General features: G+C 41.7%; 1 protein-coding gene across 2 annotated transcripts in view; it reads left to right on the top strand.

Moving 5' to 3' along the window:
- The window catches only part of trip4 (thyroid hormone receptor interactor 4), a 65,298-nt gene extending 47,008 nt beyond the window's left edge, over positions 1-18,290 (top strand). For both annotated transcript variants that reach the window (XM_035159418.2, XM_035159425.2), the window contains exon 13: positions 17,912-18,290. In XM_035159418.2, coding sequence (XP_035015309.2) covers positions 17,912-17,976 — 65 coding nt within the window. In that variant the 3' untranslated portion in view covers positions 17,977-18,290. The remainder of the gene's footprint in view (positions 1-17,911) is intronic.
- Positions 18,291-25,131: the final 6,841 nt, after the last annotated feature.

Below are 25,131 nucleotides of genomic sequence, written 5' to 3'. Positions count from 1 at the left end.
GCATATTTGCCATAATTATCAACCCCACCCACCTTCACAGCCACGCTCTGTTGAAATGTTCCCCTCTTCAAGTATTATCACAACGCACGTGACGGCAAACTGTTAATCAGGAAAGGGCTTTACTTCCTTCACCCTGCGTCCCCTTCCCCCAGCTGCCTCTGTTTATTTGCTCTGCGTCTGTTTGATGTGTTCCTTCGCCGGGATAACAGAGGAACCCACTGGTGGAGGAAATGTTTGTATGTGTACATCTATGTTCCTATAACACTATAGATTTCCCTGCATTGTTGGGAGATATTGCGGGCTTAATATTAATGGATTGTATATATGCATGTGCTCCTTTTGTCAAGCTGCACATAGTATTTGTGAACACCCATGTGCAGGTCCATTTATTTTTGGATGAATTCATCTGTGTGCCGAGTGTCTGCCTGTGTGCATGAGAATAACATGGCTCAATTTCCATTTTTATGAACAATCCAGTTACCTGTGTCAGGGAGACTGATGGAGAGAGGTCTGCTGGATCAATGTCACCGTGCCTCTGGCGTGCCAAGGAGCTTGTGCACCGTGTTACTGCTTCCTTTGCTGCAGCTCAGCCCCTCGCCGACATACTCACACACATGCATGCACAGGAACGAACTACATACACTTACACTTTGTCAAACGTACACTATTTCCCACCAATTCACATTCATCCCTCACGTCTCTCACCCGTCAGTAGACAGCATACGTTCTGACATTTGACAGGCCCATCAGCAGTTTTCCTCCTCGCACTCTGCAGACAGCCAGCCTGTGGAGACCCAAACATAACCTTGAGCTAACTTAACCTTGAGCTAAATGAGCTACTTAACCAGACCCACGGGACTCCTCTGATATTTGCTGGTCATAATGTTAACCATGGGTGCTCAAGCCTCTTAGCAATAACCTGAGAATAAGAAAAAGGAGACATGACAGAAAAAGGTTTCTTTTAAAAACCCCAGCTGTTATTATTTTTTGTCAGAACTGCTACTCATCCACACAAAAACACACACACACCATTTGACGTCGGCATTTATCCAAAGTAGTAAGAATTATATGCAGTGGGAGTGAAAGCAGAAGCCCTGGCAGTGCTCTTCTCTCCCTATTGAGCTGCACCACACGGAGCACACAGATAGATAAATCCTCGAGCAGCGTCAGATTAATCAGGAATGATGGTGGCTGTTAGACAATGTCAGGCAAATAAAATGTGTTCCCCCGATTCTTGTTGATGGCAGCACATGAACACATCTTGCCAAATTAAATCCCCCTATGGGCTTTTATGATAAAGAGCATGAACATAGGCTGGCAAAGTATAACAGTCTGGGATTTGACTATCAAAACTGAGAATTCATCCCATCGTGTCTCATCTCAGACTTGCAAGGGAGAGGTTTTGATCTGCTCACCCACCGAGTATCTTAAATATTTGAACGATGGGAAGCAAAGAACCTCATGGTAGCTCAGTGAAGATGAAATATAATAAAGCAGCCTGCAGAAAGAAACTCTTATTACTGTATAACAGTTTGCTAAGGGCATTAACATATCTGTATTTCGCATATGTGCTGTTTCTCTCTCAGTGCTGCACAATCGATAATGAGAATCTTATTAACGCCGATATATCAATTGAGCCAACTCGGCTTATGTGGCCTATCACAGCTATAACATTAGACGAACATGATGTCTGATATTTGCAGATATAAAAACTTTTTTGCAGAAACACAATGCCGAAAAAGATACTGGGCTGATTTAAAAATGCTGAATATACATAATTTTGTAAAAATACATATTTTATAGATGGTGAAAATACATGAATTAGTTAATAAGCTACTAGCTAATTGTCATTTTCAGAAGAGAAGCCATAAACACATGAGTATAGTAAAAATGCTCATAGTAACGTGTTTGAACTGTAGGTAGAGGTTCAACTAATACACCTTCATCATTAGTTACTAGTCTACTGGTTGTTTTGGCAATATTTTGGTTCATAAAATTAAAACTGTTTAAATATATGTATCACAGTCTCAATTTTTTTTAGATCCCAAGTTGTTAATGTTCAGATTTCTTAGTTTCCATTTTTATCCCTAAAAAACATAGTAATAATGGTGAGAATACATAAATGAGTTAATCAGCCTACCTATCTAAAAATATATCAGCATATATTTCAATATCTTATTTTTGTAATCCCTAAAATTGCCCAAATAATCCAGTGTCAGTCAGACTCTGCTCCTTTGTTTTGTTCTTTATGGTTTGTTGCCTTTTGGCTTTTTCGGCAGTCGGTCAGATAAATCATAATCAGTCATAGAGGAAATCATATAGCTCCATAAATGAAGCCATACTTTGATGGATTCACAGAGCTCCACTGTTATTGTACTCTCGCTGCCAGGTTTCCACTGATGACTTGATTATAAAATATTGTTTCCACAGAGTGCAGAGCCCAAATTCCGGCTGTTTTAAGGGAATATTTTGACATTTTTGGAAATGCACTCGAGAGATCAGTACCTCTCTCATGTCAAGAAATGGCCAGAAAATCACAAAATACCAAGTAACTGCCCGTATAAACTTTTCTATGTCTATTTCATTTTATGTTCAGAATAAAATAATAGGAACTTGTTAATAGGTGAGCTTTAGAAATGGAAAGAGCCAGGATAGCGCTTTCCCTCCAGTTCCAGCGTTTAATAAACTAAGCTAACCTGGCTTTAACAATATATTTATACGGCGTGGACATGAGAGTGAATCATTGTTCTAGTTTTGCTCTCAACGAGCCAATAAATCTGCATTGTTTTTATTTTGAACAGTCATTTAGCAGAAAATGTCTTTGCTGAGCCCAGAAAGTGGAGCTTGATTTAACATTTGCATTACATCATGTTTTTGGTTTATTTGTTTTCTCAGATTTTCAGATTAGATTTCAGGTCCAACGTTGAAGTTACAATAGATTATTGGTTCTATTCTATTTTATTTGTGGTCCAAATGTGCATGTGGCTGTTGTGTTATACAGTATTTATGAATCAAGCTGCTTCATGCAGATACAAATGTGGTCAAAGTGTGCAAATTTGTATATATATCTAGTCCATCCATATAATCCATATATATATATAATATGAATAGTTATGACTGGCAGCAGAGAACGGACTGCCTCACTGGTTCCTTCCCCCAGAGATGAGCCGTGCACTTGAGCTGACTGTTAAACAAGCACTACTGTACATCACTGTGCACGAACAAAGCAATACACAAAGCTTCCCATCTCCTGACCTTAAGTTTAGTGTGTGTGCATGTGTGTGTGTGTGTGTGTGACCCGTGTGTGACTTTGCGAGTGTGTTCCCTCCACCTTGTATCAGTGTGTGTGTGTGTGAGGAGAGAGTGCCTGCAGGGGTGTCAGCGGAGGTTTAAGATATTCAGCTTGCTGTCAGCACCAACACATTTCTCCCTCTGCACCGCTGCACAGATATGGAAATCCAGCCTCCTCAGAATGCAGAGCACCAGATCAGCTTCAATTTATTCCATTCTGCTCTCTCTCTCTCTGCTACCTCCCTCCCTCCATCCCCCTCTCTCTGTTCTCCCCCACCTCTCCTGCTCTCTCCACTGTCTCCATTCTGTCTTTGGTTTTGTGTTTGGTCTGAGCTGCTCTGTTCATGGCATATGCCCCCAATGAGGAATTGCAGGGAGGTGAGAGGATTTTTACCGAGCGGCTTCAAGTCTTAGTGGAGAGAAGACGCTTCATTCTTTGAATCTGGTGCAAGGTAGAGGAGGTGAAGGATTGCCTGAGTGAGAACATTTGAGCACATATAGTCCTGTGTGTGTGTGTGTGTGTGTGGGGGGAGGACTTGTTTGTATTGTGCACATGCAACAATGTACCTGTCCCCTCACTCTTGTTAATTACCAGCAATAGAACCGCAGCGGCCCACATTGCTATTGGTGAAACACAATTAGTCAGTTGCCAAGCCGCTCTCAAAAAGGCTATCTCGCCAACACACAGTGTCATCAGTAATCTAGTCTCAGCATAATCTAAATGCCAATGTCTATCCTCTGTGATCCATCCCCAGCCCACACTACATTTACATTCTAATTAGATGTGGCCAAGGCCGCTTTATAAGGACCCTTTTTAATAACATGGCTGCATTCACCTTCTCACAGTCCCATCGCGGCTGTTAAAAAAAAAAATAAAAAGAAAGGAAGAAGTAGGCTACACTTTATATTTTGTCCCTTTGACATTGTGGCTACTGAGGATTTAAGTAGCTTTTAAAGCCCTCAGCACCCGAGTGTGTGTAGCCTGACAAGAGGTTTTCTTGTCTCTAGAGGATGAATTATAAATGGAATTGCAAGAAATGAGATGTGGCGTCAAAGCAGGAATGAAACGCTAACTCTATACACATCACACCCAATTCATCCACAGTCAGGCATCAAGGACGTTTAATTGTCGTCTCTGTAGGATTATGTTTAACATCTTTTTGAATGAAGACTTAATTTATGATATTTGTACTAATATTTGTAGTATTTAGTATGTTATTTGTTAGAACTCTGGTTTTAGGAGTAATAATATAAAAAATAACATGTTTTAACTCTAAGTAGAGCTTCATCTCATACATATTTAAGATTATTTAACAATCTGCTGGTTGTTTTCTAACTTCAATAATTAATCTTTTGGTCCATACAATTAAAAAAGAATAAATACATTTATATCACAATATTCTAGAGCCCAAGTTTTCTATGTTATTAAACAAACATTGTTATCTATATTCTTTTTATGAATCTAAAATATGAAAACTCATTTTCTGATCTGCTGAGATTCGACAGCTGTTTAAACAACATTCACTTCCAGTTCTTTTAGCTTTAACAGTAGCAACTGCACCTGTTTGAGGGTTTTGGTGATATCACGTTGTTTAAAAAAAAAAAGAAAATGTGACAGAAGCTAATGTGAAGAGAATAAAACATCTTCTGGATCACTGCCCTCATTTTCACTCTTGTGACTGATCCCTCGAGGCTGGTGAGGAGTCTGGTTTCATTTGAAACTGTCAATTGGTTGATTTCAGGAGCTGAAAGACGAAGATTGGCAGCTTTTTTCACAAAGTATGTAGCTACAAACTAATTTTCCCGGAGCGGCTGTATGTTACAATTCAAAGGTCCGAGTCGTTTGCCGTTGACATTTTCCGGAACTTTTCCTGCCGCCTGTTGAGGAATTTTTGACCATCCTCACCCATCACATCTGCACAATACTATTATGAGAATAGAGCCAGTCTCATTCCACACATACTCCCTTCTCTCTCCAAGCAGTACCCAAGGCCAGGTTATAGATAAAGAGCCAACTAGCAGTGCATTGTAGTGTCTACGCTCATGGACTTTCATATCTAACTCAGATGCCCCAGACAGAGAGGCGCCAGCTCCAACTCTTTTGCATATTTCACAAGTGGCAAGACGTAAGTTCACAATGTGATTTAGGAATGCAAACTTTAGGCTTAACTATGCAATAGGGTGCGAACAGCTACATGTAACATAGAGAGTGACAGCAATTATAGCCATTCATGGATGATGTGCTGTTGGAATGGGTGACGCAAGTAGAGGGAGATATACTGGGATGCTGTGGGAGACATCTTTAGACTTGGGGGTGACAATTGCTCATGTTACTCTTAGCGTTTGTATGTTGTTCCAGCTTCTGGTCTCCTTGATGCATCAAGTCTACATTAAACTCAGCTGTATATGACATCAGCTGCTGCCTCAGTTCTCCTTTCAGCAGCTTTCATCACACCGCCCACCAGTAAAATGTCTGAAACATGTCAGAGTGAGCTCATGTGAACAGGAAAATGTCCGGAAAATTCACTGCGAGCCAGTTGGCGTGTTGATGACATTTCTAACACCTGACAGATGCAAAACTGAAAAGAATTATACAAATATCTCAGGAGGAGAAAGAGGAGCCAAACATGTAGAAGATACAAAGATGTCAACTTGGACAGACGATGAGATTCAAAGTGTTTTGGCAACAAGAAGTGACGCCAGTGTCGATGTGCTGGAAACAACAACATGTACATTTCAGCAGCAGATACTCCTAGATACTCTACTCGGGCTTCAGCTCTCGCCTCAATGTTCCAGACATTTTCCTGAATCTGTCTGACCCGGACAATCTTCTGCTACGTTCTTCATATTCTTCATATTTTTCCAGAGTTCATGTCTGAAAACGTCTAAAGACACTCAAATCAAAAATATAAACACAAACACAAACACTTGACCCTGTACCTTTACCTGAACTCAACTGAAAAAGGAAAATCACCTTTATAAACATAAATCCTCACATTTCCTATTATGTTCAAGTAAATAAAATCTGTCCCTTTATGACTTCTGAATCATTCTGTGTCCGCTAATGAACTCTGACGCTTAGTGGCGAAAGCATGATGGAGTTTAACAGCATCGTTATCTTCATTGACTCGATTATTTATTTTTTTAGACCTAAGTTAATTATTACACATGATCTTGTACAAAGATAACCTCTCATAACCAATGCTGTATTATTATAAACTCTACTCTTTCAGTTTAACCATTCAAACTGTAACTATACTTACAGTCTAGTATTTGCAACAACAGACTTCTGAAGAAATGCACTTTTCCACACAGAATATACTGTAACTATTATAATGTTTAATGTGTTTCAGAAGGCTTTCAAATCTGAAAAGCTGTTTGCTGTTTTTATTCACACTGATTGACAAGGAGGAGTTTAGATAACATCTGGGCTGGTTTAGATAAAATCTTAAGTGTGTCTTTGTCTATTAAAACATAAAACCACAACAGTGGATTGTGAAAATAGTCAGATCTGGAAAGTGAATTAGAAATTACATTTGTCTAAGCAACATCACAGTGTCTTTCTGTTCTCAATGATCTTAGTCAGGACAAAGGAAAACATTAATGCTTAGACACAGATCTGCGGGGGAATGCTAAGTACATCCATAATACACATATGCCTATGATCTCATAATATATTTATACTTTAAACAAGAGTTGACAGAGTGCACGGAATTCATTTTATTTTCATCTGTCGTGCTCATGTTCATCTGTCTCCAGATGACTTCTCTGTTTCCCATCGGCTTGAGAATGAAAATTAGAGCCTGGCCTCGACAACGCATCCACTTAAAAGGAACAAATAGTAAAAACACGTGTTTTATTTCACACCACATGCAGCTTCAATAACATTTACACCGAAAAAGAAACATGAAGCGATGACACATTTTAACCATATTGTTTTGAAAATGATCAAAACAATTCTAATTCAATTCTAGGCCGTGTTTGCGTAATATCTATTGACGAAAATGAAGGTGTAACTGAAGAAACGTATCTAAAGGTGTGGGTTTAGCAGTTGTTATGTCCTCACTGTAAGGCAGCGTTCAACAGCAGCACAAGAGAAGTGACTGATAAGCTGTGCTGCTGTGACCCTGTTCTCAAGAATCACTTTGTGGCCTCAGGGAAAACCTGCTCCGTCTGTTACGGCACATTCATGCAGGCAACTCCCAGTACCTGATAAACTCTCTGGCTCAGTCATAACAGGTTTCCAAGTTACTGTGGGAAGAAAAGCCAGCCCCAGTGTTTTCTTTTCAACTAGTGAGGTTTGACTAACAGCACTGTTCAAAAAGGAAAAGACAGACATCAGTGGATCAACAGCAGAGACGCTCGTTCCACTCAACGCTCATATGTGGGACAATTTCAAGACAAAATTGACAAATCTTAAAAAGTCTATCTGTGACTTATTGCCCAAAAGTAGCTTGAAATTGAAATGAATAAAACAAATAATAATAAGATGTGTTAAGTGTTAAAATTTGGTTCCCCAACACACCCTTGTAATCACCATCAAACAGAGTTATTCTGAAATGCTCAACAGAACGTGAAGCCAGACTGAACTTCAACTTATAGTTTCTGTTTCGCCAAAGGAATCTCTGTATTAGTTAAGATATAAAGTCCTGAGTCTGAAGCTTTTCAAGAACAGCACTGTGTCCACAAGTAAATCCTTAAATGAAGAAGAGCACATTGAAAGCAAGTCGAAAGGAACTGATTAAGTGTGCTAACTGGTAGACATTAACATTTTAGTGACACATTAACGTGTATTTTATTGTTACTTTACTAACATTTGTTGCCCAAAGCTACTGGTCCTGCCAAACAAAGTAAAGTTATTGCAACATGCATACACACGGTGTCTTAAAACTAAAACGATTTCCATCCAGACGAGCATTTTAGCTTTGTATCAGAAGTAATGTACGTCCATACTGACACACCTGAATATGCAAATCACGTGACCATTGACCTACACTGGGCATGTACATACAAGTCTTAACAGGAAGTAGATTGTCTACTTGGCCTTTGGTTGCTTAGTTGCAGAAAATACTACAAACAAGAGACTGTGCCTGATGAGAACCAATCAGGAAGCAGTTGTGGTTTGCTGCATCATCGTTTCAAGCGTCTCTATCTTTTTCTGTTCTGACTGAAATGCACTAAAACGGGCCCAGCGACATTTACAACCTTCTCCATTTATCGGCAACAGTGATGTGTTATACACCGTAGTAGAGAGGATGCAGTGAACTGAATTGAACCAGGTTGCATTTTATTGCTTGTGAGTTCCGCTCCTCGTTTCCAAGAGTGTGAATGCACCATTTCATTTTTCAGAAGTACGCGAGTCTTGCCAACAGCCCACATTCAGCCTGTGAGCGACTTTATTATTACTAAAGCAAGAAGCTTCCTTTTGTCTATCTGCAGCGTTAAACATTTGGAGAATGTATTTTCACTGCTTTGGTTTAGTCTCTCAGGAGACGCTTAAGGCAGCGATGCCAGTGAAATATTATTAAGAGACCATGAATTTATAACAAAAATTAATATTAATTTCTCAAACTCAAACTGGGCTCCAAGCGGTTTTTGAAACATTTATTATGTGTTTCCATTGAACCGAAGAGATTTCACTAGACTGCGATTTCACTTTCTGCCAGGACATCTGATTGGCTGTTGACATCCAGTGACTCCAAAAGGTTCTGCCACGTCCAACATTCTTTGGCTGACGGACTTTAAACTGTTCGCACGTCATCTAAGCCTTCACGGTTGTTCGGCTCTGCAGTAAAGCGATTTTGGGGAAGTTGTTTATCATGTGTACTCGCAATGTGAATGTGGAGTTGGGTTTGGAAAGACATCTGCTGGAGCCAAGTAGCCACAGATGGGAGCCTTGACATCAGGTCTGAGGGGAGAGTATTTTAGAGTCCATTACACTCAGTATTGAATTTGTGTTAAAGTAACAGTTTACAATGTTTAAGTCAGGAAGTTTTAGCTGTGATTGCAATGTCAACAGTGTAGTCTAAGAAAATATATTGGTCCTCAAAAGTTTTTAACACTGATCCACTGAACTGAAACTGAACCACAATTTGATGTAGGCTGATGCCTTTTCACACGGCATTGCCTCCAGCATGAAATCAATATGTATACTGTGTAACACCGTCGACTAACTCTCAGCTGAAGCTCACACACATTGCCGGCAGTACTTCTCCTGGAAATGATCACAATCTGTGTATTGTTTATCTCTGCGCCGTAGAAACTAAACCTGTGGGTGTCGAGACATTCTTAACAATCTGTCCAGGTTCTACTTCTCTCTGTTTCAATTAGCATTTAACTTTGGCTGTAATTTGCTGAGCATAGAACTGTAGTGTATTTAGAGATAATCCCTGTTTGTGAATCAAGCAGGGATTATGAGTCAGCGTCGGTACAGTGTTGTCTGATCTGACGCTCCGGGACATCAGCAGGTGAACATCATCCTGGCCCGAACCACCTCCCGTCACATTCATCATGTGTGAAAGGCAAACTGCGGAAAATGCCAGAACCCAATTTTCCAGAGCTCATGTCTGAAAACGTCTCCTGCACCTGTGAGGGGACCAATACAATTCTTCTTATGAAAAGTACCAATGAGCAGCTGCAGTTTGTACCTGGAAGCCCCTCGAACCCTGAAGCTGTTAAGGATCAACCTACTCAGATTTCGTGTCTTTGCCTGAGTGTTGGAATTGCTAACCCCTTCAAATGTAAGCTGTCGATCACAAAGCGCCGTTCGGACAGTCTGAAAGTGGTGGAAAAAGTACTTTTCAGTTTGTCAGCTGGAGGTGGTCTTCATCGCTCAGGTCTGTAACTTTGGGAGACTGACAGTTTGAATTTCTACAGCGGTGAGCCGGCTGTGTGTTGGAGTGAAAATGGGCAAAGAACCAAATGCTGCTCTGTTTCTATTTTTCGTCCAAATTCCTCACATTGCTTTTTTGGGTTACTGTTGATTGGTGGAGTGCAGCAGTGGCCTCTGTGCAGTTGGCTTATAACGAGAAATAAGACTTAATAATGGCGACAAATGTATTTTTCATAATAGAAAACTTAGATGGAGTCCAGAGGCTCCTGAAATGGGGTTAGGGTTAGGGCTAACCCTCGTCAGAAGTCTGGCCGAAACTTTCACGATCACAATGCCTCACATTTGAAAAATACACACCTATAGGCTGGCTAGTCTGACACTCCCCCTGACAAAGCTGGGTAAAGCAAGAGCGGAGGCTAAAACTGGAAACTGTTTACCAATCAAAAATCTGTGTGGGTCAACTGGCCATTTGGAGCAGACTGGGCTTTATAAGGAAAGGGGCCTTAAAGAGACAGGCCAAAAAGGGTTAGGTTTAGGGGTTAGTGTTTTAGTCAGAGGCTGAAAAGAGGAGCTGCAGCAATGGACAGTCTGAGGAAAGTCATGCGTTTTAAACATGTAAACATTGTTAAGTAATAACCCAAATACAAAATGATGAACCTGAATATGAATCATAATCTGTCTCCATTAAATATATTAGCAAATGTTTGACAATATTTGGGTAAATTACAGTGTTTGCTAATGTTACCACCACGTTTTTACTGCTATACGTCTGTTTGTCTACCAACCAGCACCTTCGCTGTGTCAGACACTGGTTCTCCAGCAAGTTGTGACTAACTGTCATGTGTGTGACTAAACAGGCTGAGCAGCATGCTGTTGGTTGGAGAAATCATTTAGCCATTACAGCCCCTCAGTGTCTGTGAATACAGCTTCAGGCATGAAGGTTTGGACAGACCGAGAGATGGAGAGAGACTGCTTTCTCTGCAGTGGGGAGCAGGGATGATGCTTCCTTCTAACCCCTTGCAAACAGCATGCCAACACAAGTCTCCAACAGCACCCTCTCTATCCACTTGTAAATTCACCAGCTCGGCAGCACAGGAAGGGAATGTAAATTAGGTGTGACTAACGGCAACATGGGAATCCAGGCAGTATTTCCCCTCCTCTCTTGCTGTTCTCCCTGGCTACCAAGGAATTACACCCCCTCCCCCTTCCCAACCCCTGTATGCATAGAGAGAGAGAGAGCTCTTAAATGTACCATATATAGACTGATGACACACAAGCTTTACCTTTCAGAGTTTGCACTGCATCTCTTTTTATTTTCAGTCTTTTTTATGACTGTAGTCATCTTTGGCTGCATCCACACTACGAACCTTTATTTATATAACATATCACTGTTTTTTCCTGCCGTCCACATTTCTCCTACATTTTCAAATGCCCAAAATTTAGATGTTTACGAAAAGCTGCTGCTTCTGTTTTATGGCAGAATGGCACAAACGGAGACATTTTGGAAACGATGTTGCAGTCACTCGTATTCACGCCCCAATTGGTTCAGTCACAACTCGACTACCAGCGTCGAAGGCAAAACCTGACAAACACTTTCTTTCATCAACGATTCCATTTCCTCATTGTTCCAAGAAAAAGAAATCCCCTGTTTCCCGTTCAATGAATTTTCTGTAACTAACCAACCAACTGCAGAGTCAACAATCGGCACCGGCACGCACATGACCATTGTGTGAACTGTCACGTGATATTCATTTAATCCGAGTTGAAATGCTCATCTGAACGAGGATTGTTTAAGTTTAATAACGAAATGCTTAACACGCTCTATTTCTTCTTTTCCTCTTTTAGAGCTTTTAGGTGCATTACGGCCAACCGATCCTAGGTCCTGAAAAAACATGGAAATAGGTTTTTCAAGACAAAATGAGTCACATAAACCAAATAAACTAGTGGTGTGACTCAATGAATGGGAATGTTGTTAGGTTGTTCAGTGATCCTGTTGTCTCCACAACTATTTCATTGATTATTCATGACCGTGTCTGTCCTAGCCGTGTTAAAATGTAACCTATAAAGATGGATGGATAGATGGATAGATGGATAGATGGATATGGACATTATTGGGACGTCAGAGCATATTTCTTGTCACCACCATTAAATCTTACCGTTGAGTTTAATATTGTTAAAGCTTTTCCACTCCGGGCGCTATATTGTGATAGACTCTGAATTGGTTATTGTGGGAGCCCAATGGGGATGAATGTCACACATACTGTTACATTCAGTCAGAGCTGGTGATGCTCCACTTTTACCTTCACTTTTCTGTGTCATCACGGCTGGAAGTAATTTCCTCATGTCAAGGCGCGCTATCAGAAGGTGCATCAACATGTGGTCAGAGTGTACATACGTAGCGGTTCTAGGTTTATTATCCAGGTGCACTGGGACTGGTGTGTAATGAAAAGATGGCATACAAAATTCTGCCTTTTTTTTTTTTATTCTTCGGTGCGTAGGCAGTTACTCTCACAGCAAGAGGAGCGGCGACCAGCTTATTATTCTTGTGATTATTATTGCAAGGAAGCTGATGGACCAGCATGTTATTGATGTCAGCAGACCTCTATTTCAGTCTAATAAATACTCTTTGCACTACTGCCCCTGGATTTCCAAGGGATTATGCGAGTTCTCTCTCCATCATCGATGAGCTGTATTCTCCGCTCGAGTGTAATGGGAATAGTATGCATGCAGTCATATTTGTGATTATGTAAAGAGAGTATGTGTGTGTGTGTGTGTGTGTGTGTGTGTGTGTGTGTGTGTGTGTGTGTGTGTGTGTGTGTGTGTGTGTGTGTGTGTGTGTGTGTGTGTGTGTGTGTGTGTGTGTGTGTGTGTGTGTGTTACGGTCCTGGTGATGGAGAGCTAGCCCTCTGCAGACAGCCTGTGCTTATTTTATGGCCTCCTCCCCAGCTGCAACGTGTGGGCAATAAACCTTTCTCCAGCAATCTCCAAACAGTCCAGCAATCAATGGGAAATTATCTCAGCCAATCGATGGGCCAGCCTTTCTATTTCTCCCTCTCTCTACCTCTCCCGCTGTCCTCCTATCTGTATCCCTTTCTCCCTCCCCCTCCCCCTCCTCATCCCTTGTCTCGTTTTTGCTGTCTCTCTGTTTTTTCCACCCACTCCTTCACTCGCCCTCCCTCTCTCCGGCTTGCATTCCCTCCAGCTCTCTGGGCTCCGCAGCACCTACTCTGAAATGCGACAGCTCAGCAGCTCCAGAGCCATTAACAAAAGTCGCCTTCACACATGGAATATGTAACAGCGTTGGATTGACTTTCCTAGAGAATATAATGAGTCTGACTCGCTCATACAGCCAGAGAATACTCTCCCTCCCCCCTTGACAGTTGTGACAACAAGGGTACTTACTGTACTCTGTGTTTGTTGTTGCTGTTGTCCTTGGTTGTCCGTGGCCAGTTGCACGAAACCTTGTTATTTTTCCATGTTTCACTTAAGGATGTATTTTAATGAGTTCACAGAATTGCCTAAAGTGTTCTTCTCGAACCGTTTCCCTGGAATAGAAATAAAATAAGTGGTTTCCATCATTCGGTCCTTTAAGCAGTATAAATACTCGGAAATCACTATGGTGACAGAGCTGACGTGACAGCTAATTATTCAAGTTAAGTCTTTGTTGCAGTGTGTTCACACATAAGCTTAGATAAATATATAAAGAACAGTTAAATTGAATCAAAGAAATTTGTCTTAATTTTAAAAAGTAAACATGAATATATCTGATCACCAGATGGCTTTAAATATTGTGTTTTGTTAATATGGTTTAGGGAAAAGAAACAAACAGGAAAAACTACTATTAATAAAGCAGGTTTCTCTCAGTAGTTTTAATATTTTCTGCACCTCAAGTTTTATGTGAGGAAATGATCATTTTCAACCACTATGATCAAGATGATTCTATTAAAAGTAGATCATAAAACCACTTGCAGGTGAAAGAGGTGGTTGGTGGTTATGAACCCACAGAGAATCATCACCCAGCTCTGCGGCTCCTCTCGGCTTCACAGGGCTTTCCAACGTTTTTTCATCTTTTTGTTTAGGTTTTCCTGCCCCAGCTGTTTCCATTCACTCTCACCACACTAATGGTGTCATTTCGGTCGCAGCATTGCGGCTGTTTTCAGTAAAAAGGCTCTAAAAACCAACCATAAGCTATACCTGCCCTGCGTTTAATGGCAGACAGGCAGTTAGTGAATAGCTGGTGAAACACATCGGAGCACAGAGCCGCTGAAGAGAGAAGAAACGGAGTGATTATTGAAGTTGCATTTGCCAGGTGGTGATGACTTTAATAAATGCTAATGTTGCTCCATGTCTGTTGGAAGTGCAAATAGACAACTGTTTGCTAACATCTTCAATGTTGAGTTTACATCTGGTCTCGCTGCTCCAGGTGCCCTAATTAATTGATTAACTAATTAATGATTTATTCTTAAGTACAGCACTGAAGGTAATGTATGTGCCTTAAGTGTTATAAAGGGAAATCTGCATTTTCACCAGTAATTGAATATTTTTCTTGACATCATAACAAGTTTATCATCATCTAGATATCTACTGATGACGAGAGCCAGAGTGATGTGGATTTTATTTGGTCCGATACCGATGCTATGGAGTAAAGAATCACCAATACTGATATATCTGTATGTCGTTATCAAATCCCCATGACAAAGAAATGTAATTGAGGCTTGATAGTTTACATTTCAACCATGAAGCTTATTAGAAATAACTATGAATAAAAAGATAAAAAGAAAACACATAGCTAACATCTTTGTAAACATTGTATTGATTCTTGCCTAATCAGGCATTTTCAATTGAAAACAACCATATTTCCCGGAGGGCAATTCTAAATACAATGCATCACAGATGCAACAAATTCAATATTTCAGCCTTTGTCTTGAATAGCTAAATCCTTTTTTAATGTAGTGATGTAGTTTAAAATATATTTCGTTCTATTCTCCACTGTCGGATGAGCTGATGGGAGAAAACAGATCTTTCACTTAAGTTTGCTGCGACGAGTTTGTTCATTGTGTATTATTAAAAAAACAAATGATCCTACTTTGACAACTGCCAAATGCTAAAAGCAGTTATTGGGCTCTTAGCGTCTAATGTTTATTTTCTAATAGAGTACACACTAGAGTGGAACTACTCTTAGACCACTTATGCTGAAAAGCTTTCTTTAAACCATGATGCATTTCTGTTATGGTGGATTTATCGTAAAATCTTGGGTAAACTTTTTGGCAGCAGTCAACCACAAACAATTCCAGAGGTGTTTCCGCACCTAAGCAGCAGCACTTGCTCCTGGCAGAGCAGACAGACACTGACAGCCATTCAGACAGAGCTTGGAAATGGTGAGCAAACAACACTTCTCCTAAACAACTTGTTTATGCTGCTACTACCCACAGAGTTCAGCTATAACGCGACAACATGAAAAGAAAGCAAAAGTGACAACCGCCACCCCTGCCTGTCACACTTGTATCATATTTTCCTCTGCCTCCGCCGCAGGGAAAACATCCAGCTAATGCCACGGATTGACAAGCGGGAGGTGTTGGGCAGAGAGACCGGAGGTTATTTTTTTTACCTTGCAGTGAAGGATGGTGGTCAGCACGGGTTATCAAAACCCAGCAGGTTGTTCTGCACGGAAAAACAAATTGAGATGTGATTGATACAGGGGAAGTTGTATTGTCACAGCTCCGGTAGATTAGGAGGTCGGCCTCAGTTCAGTGGCTGCAGGAGTCTATTTACTCACCATATCTACAAGCATTGATATAAATAGCAACTTGATAAAACCCTCCAGAGAGTCTCTGCTGTTTTCATCTTTGTAAACATCATCTGAGGTTCACATGAAATAGTCAGCAACAAATTCCAACCATGGAATTCCTCACAACAATGGAGGTTACTGTTTTAGGACTTGAAAATGGTGGTTTCCTAATCAACAAGTTTGTGCAGGTGCTGGTTCGCTGGCTCAGCTACAAAATCCAAAAGGATTAATGACAGAGTTGTAGGCTGTTACATTCTTGGCAGAGTAAGAAACGTGCTCCGACTTTAACATTCCTCGGATAAATCCATGGAGAACACTCACAACTGATTGAATAGTGTGATGTTTATTAGTTACCGCCCGGCACTTTCACTTCTCTGTTTCCACCTGGTTCAACTCGTGTCTGTCTGCTGGAGGGAGTTTTTATACCAGTACAAAGGTTTGGGCTCATTTCCAACCATTATACAATCCACTCTAGCATCTCCCACCATTTCATGGCGACATTCCTTACACTGCTGCCACTAGGGGTGCTATTTACGACGATGCCTTTCAATTCAATAATCAACACAGTTGTTGGATAAAGATTGATGATTATTACTAATTTATAAATGTAATTCTCATATCATGATAATAGTAAACATATGACAACATCATGTAAATGATCAAGCGTCTCTAAAGCCCAGTTCAAGCTTCTGCGTGCGTCTCTTACACTGAGCCCTGCTCCGTACCATGAGTGGCACCTCCCCAAAAATGAAACTACGTGTCGAGGCGACACAGAGCTGTGATTGGTCAGCTTGGTAGCATCGCATTTCCGGCAGACTCGCCGCCATTTTTTAATTCAGTTGAAGGAACAACGTTTTTCTCTTCTTAGTTGCAGTACTTTAAGAAAAAGTGAATTGCTCTTCAACATCTATCAGCTCCAACTCCAACACGATCTGCTTAGTAACACCATGTAATTGACTCACACACACACACACACCTACACACAGCTATGATGGCTCGTTCACGTACGTAGGCTACGTGCGCTCCTACTGCGTGACCAGCTTGTGCGAAGCAGCATAGCAACAAAAATAGAAAATCAAATCAGCTAGCGCGAACATTTTCGAACAGTGTTATGTCCCATAAAATCTGATGCTGTCTGTTTGTATTCATCTTGTAACTCACTCGTGGCCTCAGTCGGGTTTTGTCTCCGGAAGCTAGGTCGACAGCTACACGTCACAAGATCTCATTTTCAAGATTTTCTTTGCTGTTTTTATTTTGCTGCCAACAAGTTCAAATTAAACTAAGAAGAAACAGCTGATTTCATACAAATTCAATTTTGTTATGTCAGAACTTATTCAATAAATTTGTTTCCATCTCCCTACAAACAAACCACTTCATACAAGCATAACAACTCCAATGCAATATAGTTGAGTTTGGGGGAATTTAGCTGTTTCCATCAACCTTTTCTACTGAAATATTTCAATAACCACATGAAAATATTGTAACTGAAACTTGGCTCTCAACTCGAGCCTTATCGTCTTTTCAGCCCCTTTCAAACAGCCTGTTCAAGGTGAGAATGTCGTGTCTTTACTGCACCTCACTCACTGTTCTTCATAAAAGAGAGTGCGCTGTTGCCGTGGAGGTTATTCACACATCAATGTCTGTGTAAAAGGGAGAGCCGACACATCGCGCCTCTAATTCCGGAACACCACTACGCCATCTAAAATCACACACTGGCTTTACGCTGGCTTGTTTAGTCCAGTGTAAACAAGCAAACCTGGCATAATGAGGGGTCATTGTAATGGCACTATATCTGGATCTGGTTTAAAGGGGCTTCGCTCGCTCTCTCGCTCTGTGTGTGCCTGTCTCCTTCCATCCCTCCCCAGTCTACCCAAGGCCGCCTCTAATCAGCAGGCCTTGAGCTCTCATAAAGGTCACTCTGTCCCTTTGATGGTGTTTTGATTCATCCCTTCCTCTTCTCTCCCCTCCCACCCTTCCCTTTCACCCCCTTTCTCTCACAGGGAAGCTGGAGAGCCAATACCACCAGGGTGCCAAGAAGGGGCTGGTCCCGTCAGCTGCAGAGTGACGTCAGAGGAGAAGCTGAGGACAAATCGCCTGATCTCACGGGAACGAGGCAAATTATGTTCCCCAAGAATCAGCCAGTTTCCACAGGGGTAGTCACAACATTTTTCAGGAGTTGTCAATGCTGGAATATTACCAGCATGGACTCATTCACTCTGTCATTTATTTACTGACATTTGCATCTCACTAAAGAAATGTTCGCTGCACATAAATATATAATCCTTGTGACAATTTGATGCATTTGTCTCTATTTTGTACACAAATATAAGCTTTATAATTTGCTGTATTCCAATTAAAATTCAATTTGTTGAAGAAAAACCGTAATCTAGTGGTTTCTCAAAGCAAGTTCTGGTTTCTCAAAGACATGAGCTATGAGACAACAGAAAAATATTATAATATCTACTCAACAAGCTAATAACTACAGAGGTGCTTTGTCCTGACATTTTCCTGAAGTTTTCCGGAGGATCTGAATATGAAAACACAAATGTCAGCTGCTCCGGACATTTTCCATAAGTGTTCCCTCCAGTAAGTGGATGTTTTGACGTTTCTAACACTGGAAGAAAATCCTGTCCCTCTCTCCTCTTCAGTGGTCTGTCATTACCCTTCTCACACATGAGGCCACATTTAGATCAACAATAGCACTCAGTTAAACCATCCACCTTCTAATTCATTTCAATGAGACTTTTTGCATTGGCAAAGCAGTGGGGGGGTGAGGAGGAGAGAGATCCAGAGAAGAAAAAAGTTGATCCTGGATCAACAGTGGAATCCAGCATCACCCAGCAACACACTGTTTAGACTAATCAAATACACGCATGTTCATATTCACTAGCTTTTATTGTTTGAATGTGATTCTGTTGTTTACCTCACAGGCGCAGGAGGAGATCATTATTACTTGCCATGATTTTTTTCGAGTTTTATTGATTTCTTGCGTTAGAGGTGTAGAAACGAGCATCGGATAAGTCGACAGGCTCGTGGGCTTCTTGGGTGGCGCTTTGTTCGCTCTCTGCTGTATCTGCAGCGACGTCAAGGAAAACCCCTCGGGTTCTTTGGAGGCAGAGATATTTTCAGTCTAAACAGCACCGGGTTATCCAGCCTGAGTGTGAGCTCCCCACTCAGTACCACAACAGTTTTAAACACATCTGACGCCTCACAACTTTAATATTGAAGGTCCATATTTCAGATTCCATTATTTTCACCCTTGTTTATAAATCTTGGTGTGTAAATGAACGGTACATAGATCCAGTAGATCAGCTCCGCCAGCTGCCAGAGCATTTATTTTATTAACCTTTATTCATACTCACTTAGGGAGGCCCTCATTTACAATGAAGTCGAGTGACTTCTAAAGGCCAATTCATGCTTCGGCAGCAACTATGAATGCTCTGCCCCGTGCGCAGGCTACGTGCGTATCAAGGTCACAGCTTCGACACAGAAGCATGAATCAGCCTTTACCAACATGGCGGCAGTAGCTACAATGTAATCTTATGGGGCAACTGCGACAGTCCACAAAATGTTCTCTCAAAAGTTTTAATCTCCAACAAAAGGCACAATAGCTTCACTTCTGGGGAGCTGTCATGTCGTTTACTTGTGATGTGACCACACTTTTCAGGACAAACAAATAAGACGTGGAGATGTTTTCTAGCCCAAGGTGTGAACTGGTGCACTGATGTTAACAGCAAGTGTGAACAGGAACTAGAGACTCCACCTCTGATGATAGAAGCTGCTTTAGTGAGTAATGAGTGCAAATGCATTTCATTTTCGCAAATTAATCCATTACATGTTGTGTATTCCATGTCCTAGCTCTCTATAATGTGTAATACAAAGACCTTGTTTCTCTGTGGATCTTATCTGGGGCAACTTGCGCCCTCTGAGTTGTTAATCCCACTCCTGTTAATCACACAAATGCATCAGCGTGATTGTACGTCCTAAGTGTTGCAATAACTTAAGTCACAGCATTAAGATAAGAGATCCTGCAGGATTACAGCAGATTTCTTTTTTTTTTTTTGCTCTGCTGACTTTGTCCATCCTCTGGTATTATAGACTCTTTAGAGCTGGAACCGTACAGTCAGATAGTTACTGAGCTACAACCACAAAGCCTGGTGTTTTGGTGTAATTACCGTAGTTAAACTGTGACTCACACGACATGGCTCCAACCCGTGTTATAACAAAGGTCAGATTCATGACGGATTATGTCATCTTAACTTCCTTTAACAGTAAAGATAAGATCCCACTCAACCCAGGAGCCGAACATGCACCGACGACTCCCTCTGAAATCATTTCTCGAGGCTTCTTCAAGGTCCCACTCCAAAGATATTTGACACTTTTATTAATAAGTGCGTCCTCTGGTTCCTGTGCTGTTGTGACAGGCTCTGACTGACATCGCGCCGCGTGTGCTTTCATTTTGTCTTTCAACGTTTTTTTTTTTACCTTTTCTTGCATCGCAGATCGTGTGTTTACTTCCTTCCAAATGTGTTGAGTGGCTCTTTGGCTAAGCTGTTTCTTGCCCCAAGGGCGTATTTCACCAGTTTGAAAAGCAGAGCATGAATCACCAGCGCACACACACACACACCCATCCAGAGTTGTTGTGTTTTTGCCTGTGCCTCGCATTGTAATTCGCCGTTGATTATCTTAGATTTACTCTTGTTTGAGTTGCAGATTAGCTACAACTCTCCTCTCCGCTCCATTCAGTGTGAGAACGCATAATTGCTCCGGCCCTCCCAGTAATCTCCCACCCAGAGAATGTAAGAGGTCTCTTTTGTAAAGTTTCTCCATAGAAGGTGTGTTTTGTTTTTTTTTAGAGCGAGGCTGCTTAAGAATTTACTAAACTCGGCCCCCAGTGAATCAACGATGACAGCTACTTGCCCTGTGGGTGGCCTTTTCTTCTTTCCTACAGATCTGGGCCATTTCTCCAGATGAGAACCGACATCCAAGTTCAAATAAACAAGGGCTCTGTTCTGTTACGCTCAACAATTAAGCACATGCAGTTTTTACAAAGCCTCCGTAGATAAACGCCATGAGATCATGTGCTGTTGGTTTTTCATGCACAAAAGATGATGTGATGCACTTGTGTGGAGATACTGCTCTAGGTGATGCGTTTAAATAATAAAACCGCCATGCTGTCTGAGTTAGAGCGAGCTGCAACAGATTTAAACGCCAGCAGCGAATTGTCCTGTTTTTTAAAGGAGTGGGGGTGGGGGGGTTGAGATATGTAGAAAAAGACTGATACAACTGTTTAATGTGAAGCTACAGCCGGGAGCTAGTTAGCTTAGCTTAGTGATGGAAACATGGCAACCGTGCGAACGGGCCAATTTGGCCGTTGAGTTTTCAGTGAGTTCCTGACGTTGAACGTGACGCACCTCGGCAAAAACAGAAAGGTAAACTCCTCTACTGGCAAAAGTGAAAATGAGTCAATTGCCTTTTTTCAGCACGTTTACCGCTGTTTGAAAAACCCGCGTTAACCTGCTAATTTTGGTCTGTAGAGGTAAAAGTCAACCCACCAGCTCGAGGTCTTCATGAGACCAGTCTGGTTTCCTTTTCGACCAATGGTGAATCTGGTGCTTGTTCTGGTTGGTTCGACTTGTAAAGAACCAGTTTGGTTCATCGTACGTCCCTGATTTCCCAACAACACTTGTGCTTGATCTTCTTTGCAGACGACACAAGCTCTGTTTGTTTCTTTAACAGTGATCACGATGTTTTTGTTAGTCTTGTTGATCATGATAATCCCGCCCTTAGTCCTTGGGCTTTTTCTAGACCAGGGCCAAGTATGGTCTCCTTTTACTTCTGAGTCCAAACTCATTTTCAAATTTACATCTGTTGCTGCAGAATGTTTTTTTTATTGGTGCAGCGGGTGGAAATTATTCATCTAAATTTGTCTTTGAACAAATTATACTGGTTTCCCTTTATTCCTAGGACATTGTAATTATTACATCGCTGCTCTATTCTACTGTGGCTGCTTGTTGATTGATCTAATTAGTAGATAGAGCCTCATGCTGCTGCCGGTGTTTGTGTTCTGTGTCTGTTAAGGTCAACCACAGTTAGCGTCAGAGCTAATTATCCACAGGTCTGGATTTGCTCGGGTCCCCCTCTGATCAGGTTTCTTTAAAAATGAATGAGGGAGGTTGTGTTTTCACTCGTCTGTTTGTTGGTTCGTCAGCAGGATTACACAGAAACTACAGAACAGATCGAGGTCGAAGAAAGAACACATAACATTTAAGTGCAGAGCCGAACAAAGGGGTGAAAAATGTAGTTTTCCCCCCTTTTGTTTTTTGGATGAATCACAAGAAACAATAAATAACATTTTAATTAGTGAGTTTTAAAGACGCTGGTAGTTGTTTTTTGTTAAAATCCGGTTTCCTCGTCTCCAGTTTTTGTGATAAAGTCTTAAAATCCATCTTTTCTTATAACTAAAATAAGTATTTTTTTCCCCAAAATGTCAAACTTCTGCTTTACATCACACCAACCTACAATCAGTGGTGTTTTTTTATGCTCGAGTGCTGAGCCTGCGGCGTCTTCTGCTCCGTCGCGAGCCAAACACCCTGCTGTTAATGATGCTGGTGGATCGGGGAGAGGAACTAATCAGAGTAGATGAAGCAATATAACAAGCCGGGTCGGATCCAATTCTGAGCACCACCTGTTTCAGGAGGGGAAAACTCAAACTGCCGCCACCGTCCAACTTCCATCCAGTCAGCGACGCTTTCAAATGAAACTGGACGTTTGAAAAAAGGTAATGTATTTATCCTTGGTTTGGGCAGAAAGAGACGCCCGGCTGAATTTCCTGATTAAAATGAAATGTAATTGACTCCGGTCCAACAGTATGGCCTCCTCGCCATTAAGCCAAGTTTCCAGTTGTAGAAGCAGCAGGACCTTTGTGTGCTTGCTGAGAGACTGATTGGACTGAGGGCAGAGGGTCCCTCCTCCCCCACCATCCCCCCATCCCCACAGGCCTGGAAGATGAATTAGGCTCTGCAGCACTTTAGAGGGGGTGGTGGCAGGCGGGCGGGGGGGGGGACAATACAACCTGGGAACGGCTTGTGGCTCATCCATCTCATAATCTGTCACAGGGCGCCGCCTGTCAAACCACAGTGGACGTACAAAGGAAATATTTGGACAAGCACATTGGCTCTTTGAGGACAATTTGACGGCAGAATGTGACGACCTGAAATCCCCTTTACCTAATCAACATTTCAGGACTTCACACTTCACACGCCTCATCGCTTCCACCGAGCCGGCGGGAAACTGATCTCTGCACTTTCCTCATCAGGTCAATGAGTAATAGATTACTCTGATGCAGGAACCAGGCTTTCCAGATTCCTCCCCTGCTTTGCCTTTGTACCGTGTGTGTCATTGTTTGTTGGCTGTGGTTGGCTCAGAGGTCCGGGGTGGGCCCCATCCGAGGGGTCCCTCAAGGCAAGTGAGTAAACGAGGGAGATCTGAGGCGCGGATGTGTGCATGTGTTCTCTGTTCACGAGGAGCTACAAGCTGTTTGGCCTCGCGGCGTGGGAAACAGTTAAGGTTCACTTTATGGTACAGCCCACAGTTTACAGTGTAATTTCATTGAATGAATCAGGTACTAATAAAATAATACTTTTTCCAGCTGTAAATGTAGAAGAAAACAAGGGAGTAACTAGTGGGCGTCTAAGTCTTCTTGTAAATGTTGGGCACAAAACAGGATAAAGAACCATGAAACAAAACTTCACTGAGAAAACTGTAGTTTGGTGCACAAGCCCAAAATAATTTACCCAAAGTGAAAAGTTTCTTTAAACCTTTTTGATTGTAGTCATATGAACCTCGTCTCCTTTTTAACGTAACGCTTTGAATTTTACAACCAAAATACACCTAAAGTAAATAACACTATCAAAGTCAAAGAGTCGACGGGGGGGGGGCGGTGTTTTATATATTTAACCTATAGCTGCATAACAACTTATATATAACGACTACACCTCGATTAGCTGTGGACTCAAATCTGACAGTTTAAATTGCCTTTGCACTGAGTCGCCTATAGTTACGATGCAGTTTACAGTTAATTGACGAGTCAATCATTATTATAGAGTTAAGCCCCTTTTCTCTAAGTTTCTTTCCCCACAGTTACTCCGACATTAGTGAGGCCCCCCGCCGTTGTCATTTTGGAAACGTCTAATGTTTTCACTGACTTGAAGAGATTTCACCAAAGCCCCTTTTACTTTTCACTGTAACCCCACGATTAAAGTAGCGGATCGCAACTGTCAGATACGTGAAACCATAATAACTTTGTAGGTTCTCAGGTATCAGTGTTGTAAACACCAATTTTCCCAAACTACACTTTTGTTGCAGAGTAATGTGTCCTGTTGTCATGATATTTCCAGGGACGACTGTGACCAAAGGGTAAATATTCGCAGAATAGAACCAAGCAGACCAGACAAAAGGAGTGTGGCCTGAAAGGGAAACGACTGAGTCCTCCAAAGGAGAGCAGCTGCAATAATTCAATTAAAAATGGATTTCCCATCACAAATGGCCTTCGCTCGCTGCCTCTTCTAAAGATCCACTGATAAGTGATCAATTTAGTCCTTGACCTTCGACCTCTGCTGAATGAGATGGTACCTGCAACAACACAAATGTGGTGGTAGATTTTTAGAATTATGAGCACATTTATTTTCCAAAGAAACACTTCGTGAGATATTCGACAATCAGCTTTAAAGAGACTCCTGAGAGTAGAGAGCGGACGGAAAATATACGTGATCTGATCTTCATCAAGTCATTTCAAACAGTCTGTGCTGAGGCTAACTGCACCAACAATTATAATTCTCCATGTCTTTATTGAACAGACTGATGAAACCTCCTCAGTGCTGCTGGGAAAAGTGAGCGAAGCGTAGGATTTAATAATTGGTCGATCCTCGTTTGGCAGCGGTGACCTGAAAGCAGCTCTGCCAGAATCTGCAGATCAGACCTGCACAGTGTTCAGGAGGAAGATTGGACCATTGTTCCCACAGATCTGCTTCAGCTCAGACAGAATCTGAGGACGTCTGGTGCGATGCTGTTTGGGTTCGCGCTCTGTCTGAGTCGCTCCAACAGGCGATCTGTCCAGACCCAGAGGCAGCAGAGCAGCAGAGCGGCCTCCACTGGGCTCCGCTGATGGGATGATGTTCTAGTGTTGGTATGCAGACCAGTGCACTTTTTACCTCATACA

This window comes from Hippoglossus stenolepis, chromosome 1 (assembly GCF_022539355.2).
Source record: "Hippoglossus stenolepis isolate QCI-W04-F060 chromosome 1, HSTE1.2, whole genome shotgun sequence".
Lineage (NCBI taxonomy): Eukaryota > Metazoa > Chordata > Actinopteri > Pleuronectiformes > Pleuronectidae > Hippoglossus > Hippoglossus stenolepis.
The sequence above is the reverse complement of the archived record's forward strand: the minus strand, read 5'-3'. Positions and strand labels throughout refer to the sequence as shown.